Genomic DNA, 9,251 nt, shown 5'->3' with positions numbered 1-9,251 from the left:
AAAAGGTTCACCTTCTTCAAAGAAGGCAATAGAATGCACTGTGACAGGTAAAAACCCTGTACCTCTTGTCAATATTCAAACACAAAAGATATTTAAGAAGTTTTAATTCAAATATTAGCAATAAAAAATCTCACATATTCTTAGGATGCTAAGTAGTCATTTTATCCCCATTTCCACACTGACTTACAACAAAGACATTATATAAAGTTTCTCTTAACTTGCCTTTGTTGTATAGGTTTCATATATTAATGCACTGAGAATAACTTGTTAGGCTTTGTGCGTTTTGTTTGTTTTAAAGGAGACTTGCAATACTCTGTCCCCAAGGCGGTATCCATTCAGGCTGGCTATTGCCATAGCTGCCTCATCATAGTTTGTCATAGTCACAAATCCAAAACCTTTGCACTTGTTAGTGTTAAAGTCACGGATGACTTTCACATTGGTTACTGCTCCAAAGGGTCCAAACATTTGCCAGAGGATACTCTCGTCAGCATCAGGGGCCAAATTGTACACAAAAATGCACCATCCGGTTCCTGCATGTCCAGGGATATTAATTCCAGCCAAACTGGTCATTCCATCAATTGTCATTGGAGGAAACCTACTAAAGAAGGGGGGAAACAAAACAAACACAAACAAAAGCATAAAAACGCTGTTCACAATGAATTCTGACAAAAAATTTCAAAAAAGAAAAAAGAGTCAATAATACAAGGCTTTTCATAGTCTGCATAGACACCTTGGCCAGATTAATAAGGTAACATTGCAAGGTTTTTCAACTGCACAAATAACACAATGCTATACATAAGTGGGGAAGAGGGTTTGGTCTGGTAGAAATAAGTAACATTTAGAAAAATGAAAGAAAAACATGCTATTACACTAGTGAGGATTAACGATAAATAAGACATTGCAAACAAGAAATCCATGGGACTGCTGCAAAAGATTTGTCCCTTTCATGCACAATGCACTGAAATGAACAATTTCAGCTGCAAATCTCAACATGCAAGAGTCCAACATTAGTCTTATCAAAAAAAGTAAGAATACTCAAAATACTTTCTCTTAACAAATAGTTTGTCGGAAAGTTATTATAAACCTAATGATTCTTTGTTACCTCTTTACTCCATAAGCCATGTTCAGCAGATTGTCCAACCTACAAAACATTTAGCAAAGTGTTTAGTTTTCAGACTTTTCCACCCCTAACCTTAAGGAAACTTGGTATATTATTGCTAGTTCCCTTGCATTATATTCTACAGAAACTGATGCAAAGCTTGAGCACCACAACTTACAAGAATATCTGCATACTATTACACTAAATGTATCAAGTGTAGTAAGATAACACTGCTTTTTTGTACAGTCCATCCACAACACTCAGTTCAGTTCAGAAAGTGTCCTGCTACAAGAAGTCAGGGTAAAGTGAAACAATAGTGTTAGCATAAATACACAGTCAGTGACCACCTTGGTGAAATTCTCCAAACCACAAACTTGTTTCTGATGATCTTACTGAGCCATCTGACCTTATGCTGACAGGAATCACAAATTGCACAGACACAGGGTTTAGGAGCAGCAGCAAGTGTTAGAACATGCATTTCAAAAAAGATCAAACAATTATTCATTTTTCTATTCTAGAATTTCTGGAATAAAGCATTTTAGGATATTAATAGATACTAAATTATAAGTTTTCTCCATTTATTTCTTCCCTCACCATTCTCCAGACTGGTAAATAGCAGTAAACAACCCCACCTCCAATGCTTTTAGGGTTATCCAGCTGATACCTGGGACAAGCAATACTTAATCCTGGTAAGAGCCTTCAGGAATAGGATTAAAGTGCTTCTCCAAGAAGCATTCCTCCTTAGAGAAGCCCCGTCTCTCTCCTGGAAAGGCTCAGACATGCCAAGGACAAGCAAATAGAGGAATTTTGTTGCTTAAAGGTTCTCTTCAGGACTCCGCAAAGATAAGCTTAGAAAATAAAGGTTCACATCTAATCTGAAGTTAATCGATTCAGTTTTTAACTGTGCTAAGACCATTTCCAGGGACGGATTTCCCCCTTCACTCAGGCCTGGTGAGGCTGGGTCCAGTGCTGGGCTCCCCTGTACAAGACAGACTTGATGGAGGGGCCAAAAAATGATTAAGGGTCTGAAGCATCTCATGTGATGAGATGCTGAGAGAGCTGGGACTGTTCAGCATGGAGAAGAAAAGGGAGACCTTACCACTGTGTATAAATACCTGACTGGGGGGAGTAAAGAAAATTGAGCCAGACTCTTCCCAGTGGTGCCCAGTGACAGGATGAGAAGCAATGGTCACAAACTGATATACAAGAAATTCCATTTAAACATAAGAAAAAATTTTTTACACTGTGAGGGTGACTGAGCACTAAGAACATGTTGCCCAGAGAGGTTGTGGAGTCTCCAGTCTTGGAGATATTCAAAACCTGGCTGGACATGGTCCTGGGCAATCTGCTTTAGCTGACTCCTCTTGAGTGGAGCTTCAAGGAAAGGGGAGAAAGGCTGATGATCTCCAAACATACCTTCCAAACTCAGCTGTTCCAGGATTCTATGAAATAGACTAGTCAGGAACAACAGAAGACAGTTCACATTACTCCCTCCTTCCCCAGGTGGTTCACAAGAACGACTGTTCCTTATGTAGAACCATCTTAAAACACAAGCTTGCTTCAATTTACAACTAGATTTCAAATAAAATTCAGAGTGAAATCTGTATTGGTATAGGCCCACTATCATTTACACATTTCTAGCAAGAGATACATTTATTAATATCTAATGGTATGGTTTTAAAATATGAGAATTGTTTACTTGCATCTGTAGTAGGTTACAGTAATGAAGTAAGTAACAATTTAGAAGTCTCCTCTAAAAGGGAAAGTTGGAATCTCAGAAATTCTGAAACACTCACAGCTTATGTACTTCTAGAGAAGTTTTGGGGAGGACTGAAGAATTTTAGAAACAACACTTACAAGTCTTTGCTCTAAGGCATTAAACTGAAGACTCCATATAGTAACAGTATGACTGTAACAAAGTTTTCATAAGATATCTGGATGACTTAAGACCTTGGAAAGATCACAGAATTGTTGAGGTTGGAAGGGACCTCTGGAGATCATCTAGTCCAACCCCCCTGCTCAAGCAGGGTCACCTACAGCACATTGCACAGGATTGCATCCAGGCGCGTTTTGAATATCTCCAGAGAAGGAGACTCCACTACCTCTCTGGGCAACCTGTTCCAGTGCTCTGTCACCCTCACAGTGAAGAAGTTTTTCCTCATGTTAAGATGGAGCTTCCTGTGTTTCAGTTTGTGCCCGTTGCCTCGTGTCCTGTCGCTGGGCACCACTGAAAAGAGTCTGGCTCCATCCTCTTGACACCCTCCCTTCAGATACTTGTACACGTTAATAAGATGCAATCAAAATTTTCAGAGGCACTTACTGAACAATTTTTAAAGATGTTTTAGGTTGCTCACCCTACAGTAACTGAGGCAGAATTGTATACAGCTGCTTTTGAAAGTCCAGTTCAAGATTTTTATTGACAAAAATGGAATGAATAGGATACCTACAGTACTTCATGTTCTTCCCTGTGATATGACATTGGGGTTTGCTCCAGTTGTGCATTTTCAGACCACTATCAACTGAACTACTGAAGTCTGAAATTTCAGTAGCTACGATTTTTTACATGTGAGACATAAGAACTGAAGTTAGAGCACACAAGTGAATTAAAGAGGTTACTTCTGCCAGTGCAATCTGTGAACTATGTGGTCAGCAGAGCTGGAGTACTGCAGCAACAGCAACTAAACAAAGCCCTAAAATAAAGACAGGTTTCCCTCTACAGATACGACAATTTAAGACTTGTCAAGGCTGTCTCTTCTGGAGAAAAGAAAAGAAGTCTGAAGGCTTTCCAAAAACCTAACATCAGCAACAGTTTACTTTGTCAGTCACTTTACTTTGTCAGTCAGTTCAGCCTTGTTCTTTCTTCCACATCCACAGAAGTGGAAGACTTTACTCATCCTCTTATTCACTAGACACTTGATATCTACTCAATGATTTTTGTTACCGTTACTCTGAAGCGGGGCAAATCACATCACCTGTTTTGGGGTTGTTTCAGGCATCACTTAACACTTAAAATCTCAGCAAAACCTTTTAGTGGAAGTTAAATGCACATTCTTAAAGACACTCTTCCTTTTTTAAAGGACCACAAAACCAAACACAAAGTTTCCATGCCCAGTTTTGTAGGACATGTGTAGTCTCTTGATATGCTGTAATTGCAAAGAACTTTAGGTCCCATCTAAAGAAAAAACAGCTGGAGAACTTTTACAAATCGTAACAGACATATCAGGATTAGATCAGTTTTAAAAATGCCTCATTTAAACACAGATGCTACCCCAGTTGGTATCAGTAATACTGCACACAGCTGAGTATCTGGGAACAAGTGTACTTAGAAGATCTCTAGGAGTTAGAAAGCCAGTCTTGCCACAATATGTTGAATGCTGTAACACATAGACCTTATCAGCAAGAGTTATTTATCTCATTTTTCAGGTCTGTACAACAGCTCGCTCATGATCTTACTTCAGTATAGTGCATTCCAGGTCACCCTAAAAGTGCAACTTCCACCCTGTGCTCCACAGTGGAGCTGGAAGGCCTACCAATGGAATGAGGGAAAGTCTACTTTTATTCAATATGAAGCATCCTGCTTAAGTTAACCCTTTTATTCCATAGCAAACTGTAAGAAAATCTACTCAGTAATGAAGAAAATCAGTTCTCTCTTCCCCTAAGGAAGAGAGCCTACACCAGTGTTGACCATCACACCTGTAAGGCACTTGCAGGGCATCATAAGGTGGAGAAGCTGAAGAAAATAAGATTCAGAAGTTCTGCCAGAAGTACAGTCCATGAACTCTGAACATTTAGCCTGGGACTGAGGAGCAGTCAATATAAAGCTTTCAAAGTGTGGTTCATTACCTTTTAAACTGCCAGGTGAATTTTATTTCTTGAAAAATAAAAGTGTTTCATTGTATTAATGTTTAACACATTATAATCACACAGCCCAGAGGTGGGAGGAAGAAACAAACCAAAATCACTGAAAGAAAAACTCCATTGTGACTCATGGATGTAGCTAATACAATATTTGTTTCCCTCTGCTCTCACCATCTGTCCCTTTTCAACACTAAATATCACAGGGAACTGTGGCTGTAGTTTCAACACCATGGGAACATAGAAGATATATGCAGAAAATCTCTGAATACATTTTCATTACAAAAATGTGGAATAAGACAAGACAAAATGTGTCAGGCCGGATTTAGATCACTAACTGGAACTGAAAGCCAGAATGGGGAGGAAAGAGGGGGAAGGGGCTGCCTGTGGCATGCCACATGGTTAAGAAGGGAAATTGAGTTGTCTAGATCAATGCTACTTGACTCAACTTGCACACTATGTCAGTAATAACCTAGTAAAATAAAAATAACCTTACAAATACAAAGATCTTTTACAGACTGACTAGAAGAAAAAAGAAGTAATCTTGGTTTAACCCTGACTGTCTAATTAAGTAGATTTATTAGATAGTGAAAAGCTGTAAGCTGCAATGCATTTCTGCTTCTAGTTGTATTCCTGGAGCATTCCTGTAAAAGTTCAAAATTTAAGGGTTTCTTCCCCACACAGAAGTCTGACTAGTAGGGAGGGGAAGAAGCAGAGGAAAAAACAAACTGGCAGAGCCCTGGGACCAGGAGGCTTCCAGCAGTGCAACTGCACACAAGTGTGACTTACCTAAAACGTTGAGCCTGCTGAGCTAGAGGTGCTGGATACCTTCTGTTTGGAGAGTGGTACAGCTGGGAAAGGATGGCCTGGTTGGTTTTTTGGCTTGGGTTGTTAGCAAACTTTACAGTGATGGGCTCTGTGGCACCTGGAGGCTTCTGGCCATTCAAACCCTTGATAGCTTCTTCTGCTTCAATGCGCTTGTCAAACCGGATAAAGCCCACGCCCCTTGATACTCCTGTATAGGGTGAAGGAAGCATACAGCAATTAGCTCAGAGAGGCTGGGATGTTCAACATTAAGATGATTTCAATTTTTTCGCCAGGGAACTGAGCATTTGCTGATAGAAATAAGAATTTACTACTTAAAAAACCAACCAACCAAAACACACTGATGCAAGAGCCACAAGTTACACAGTGTAGAAAGAAAGTTTAGAAAGGTGAGGGGGAGGAGGTAATGGAGATGAACACTTCAGAACAAGCTGCACCGTTGTGTCTGTTCAGTTTATGCTACTTTGCAGTATCTACATTTAAGGAACTTCTGTAAATAGGTTAGTCATCTGCTCCCTAGCTGCAAGGCATGGCTTATGGTCTCCTACAGCATCCCTTGAAGCTCATATTGGAGAGAATATGCTGAAAAGATCAAGAATAAAGTGCAGGTTCTAGATTACTGTAATGGGAATTACTGCCCTATTCAGTGTTTATTTCCATAAGGCAGACATTCAATTTCAGCAAATCACTGTATACTTCTGTTAGCAATATTTTTTTGAAGGCCATGGGTCATAGATTCTTTCTTGGTATAAACAAGTCAAAGACAACTTGCAAGGATATCAGCAAGTGTTTATGAGAGGTCTTAGGAACATCAAATTTCAAAACTCACACTGTAGCTTGAATAAAACACAGGCAGATGTTCATGCTTGAACCAATAAGCATTAAAGCTATTATAACTAAACTGCAAAGCATGCAAAGCAGCATTCTTTAATCTATTCAGGGACCTCTTGCATTTTGGTTCATGAATACAGAGACAAGTCAGAAGCTTGTTCTCACTTGAAAAAGACACTAGTGACAAGAAATGTATTCTGTTCATAAACAGTGACAATTTAAACCATCAAAGTGACAATGAACAGGTGTAAGAAAGATTTAAGAGGCCTATGTCACAGCCTCAACTTTGCATTTTTCATCTGTCAGTTTGTGTCACAACCTTATTATTCATACCATTTGGAGTCTATCTTCTCTGTTCTCAATAATTTGAGAAAAAAGCTAAAGCCTGAACAACAGTCTATGACAAAAAAGCACTGTGCACATATTAAGATTTATGAGTATTCACAATTACAGTGCACATTTACAAGTTGAATTATATTTACTTGTTTTACCCATTTGTCAAATCCCACCACTTCCGTGCATGAATATGAGAACAAACTATAAACAACCGTTTATTTCACAAAGACTGGGAATCTGAGCTGCAGATCTGCTTCTCCTGCAAGTAACTATTTGGCCTTTAACTTTCCTTTCTCCACCTCTCTACACTTAGAGTCACACTATTTAAACATCCCACAAATATGTGTTAATACTGAGATTTCTGTTAACATAATGGAATTGCAGACGAGTACATGGGAGATCTCCCCTACAGGTCAGTCAAGTGTCAAACATCTGAATGCACAGTCTTTTAAAGCAGGACCGCTTGAAAGTTTTATGACCTCCTGGGGCTGAATGTTGTCACCCATGATGACACGCAACTTTGGAAACAAGCATCAAGAAAAATAAATCCAAAATATTCAGAGAACAATTAGATGAGTAACAGATGTTCCCCTGCCCCCCTCTCCCAGGCCCCCAGTGTTTTTTTTTTGTTTTTTTGTTTTTCAAGTGGAATGAGAATTCTTGTTTCTATGCCCCTACTCCTTCGCATTTAATGAACTCCATAATTCTGTGCTGAGCTAGCAGTTTTGATAATTTATTTTTGTAAGATGCCTGCTGGAAACAGGTAATGAAGCAAATTATAAAGCTCCTGAATTTCAAAATCAGCCACTGAGCCATCATGAATACACAGCAAAAACAAGCGTATTACTGTCCAACTTTGGACAGCAACCACAGAATGTCACTGGTCACTGACACCCATTCACTGGTTTTAGTCACATACTACAATAACCTACTAGAGTTATTTTGTTAAGACTACTAATTGCAGAATTTATCTGCTCTGGAGGAGCTCAAAGTTCATATTCTTCAGTGTGCTCCTAGTTAATGAGGCAACCTTGAAACCAGTCTTAACAGCAATTACCAGTCTGTCCTTTTGTAATCCTAGCCTCAGAGAACCAGCTGTGCATTTTATTTTATAAAAAAATTGTTTAATAGCATTTCATAAAGAGCATAGGGACTATTTTTGCACGGCAGTTTGGCAAAGAAGATTATAGCAGCTGTAAATTTATTACAAGCCACGAAACAAGCTTCAAACCTGCACCTTCAGGGTGGAAATGACTCAGGCTGGCTCAGTATGCACCAAAATCTATTTTTGTCCATGCATATTTATGAACAACTCCAGCAGAAAATTTCATTTACTGGCCCACATACACCTTTCATACATTCTATAGGCAAGACTGCTGTATTAGAAGATGAAATATTTCTCAAATTACCAGTCTAAAAGAGAGGGGGAGAGAGAATGCAGAACTGCCTACTTACCAGTGACTTGGTCAACTAGAATACGAGAAGTAATAATGCGTCCGTACTGGGAAAAGAGCTGCTCCAGTTCTTTTTGGGTCATTGTTTTTGGGAGTCCACTGACATACAGATTTGCATCTCTGATAGAAGCTGAGCTTGGTCGTGCATATGAAACCTTCAGAAGAGGAAAGTTAAAAAAAAAATGCATACACACACACAAAAAAATCAATTTAGGAATAGAGTTATTCCTAAAAGGGTTGAAATGAAACAATACCTCCTGAGACACTGAAATGTTTCTAAGAAAAGTCAGGGAAGGTACCTTGCAAAGCCAGGAATGTATTTTTGGTGTTGACTTCTGTAAAAACACTAAAGGAATGCAGCATAGATCGAACAGTGGAAGTTGACTACATCCACTTGGACGTAAATTATAATTTAAGCACTATTTTCAATAAAGGAGAAAAGCTAGGTACACACTCCAGCAAGTCTTGATGGAGAAGTGATCTTTTTCAGTTAGTTTATTATAAGATTAAAAAGAAGGATTTAAAGAGATCTAAGGCAGTTTTCCTTTTGATTATCATTAAAAATATAAGGGATAAAGATTTCACTTTGGTTTCAAAGCCATGAATACAGAGAAAGACAATCCAAAGTGCCTGCAGGTTTGTAAGTGTTTTTCAAATGCTCACTGCACCCTTTGCAAATGTTTAGCTCAGCATCAAATGAAACACAATCATTCATAAGAGTCAGGACTCTCACTTAAGTCTGTACCAGTGGATTATCTTTATTACAGGAAAGATATTAGAACCTGAAGTCCATGTATATCCAACAACATAGGCCAAAATAATTTATTTGGTGCTTTCACTGTGCAAAATGT

The 9,251-nt window shown here is 38.8% G+C and overlaps 1 protein-coding gene across 1 annotated transcript in view; it reads right to left on the bottom strand.

Moving 5' to 3' along the window:
* Window positions 1–215: 215 nt before the first annotated feature.
* Window positions 216–9,251, bottom strand: part of ELAVL2 (ELAV like RNA binding protein 2) — a 52,588-nt gene continuing 43,552 nt past the window's right edge. The window contains exons 4-7 of the mRNA XM_067315512.1: window positions 8,402–8,555; window positions 5,744–5,969; window positions 1,103–1,141; window positions 216–595 (exon numbers count right to left, since the gene is read on the bottom strand). Of these exons, the coding sequence (XP_067171613.1) occupies window positions 268–595; window positions 1,103–1,141; window positions 5,744–5,969; window positions 8,402–8,555 (747 nt within the window). The 3' untranslated portion in view covers window positions 216–267. The remainder of the gene's footprint in view (window positions 596–1,102; window positions 1,142–5,743; window positions 5,970–8,401; window positions 8,556–9,251) is intronic.

This window comes from Apteryx mantelli, chromosome Z (genome assembly GCF_036417845.1).
Source record: "Apteryx mantelli isolate bAptMan1 chromosome Z, bAptMan1.hap1, whole genome shotgun sequence".
Lineage (NCBI taxonomy): Eukaryota > Metazoa > Chordata > Aves > Apterygiformes > Apterygidae > Apteryx > Apteryx mantelli.
The sequence above is the reverse complement of the archived record's forward strand: the minus strand, read 5'-3'. Positions and strand labels throughout refer to the sequence as shown.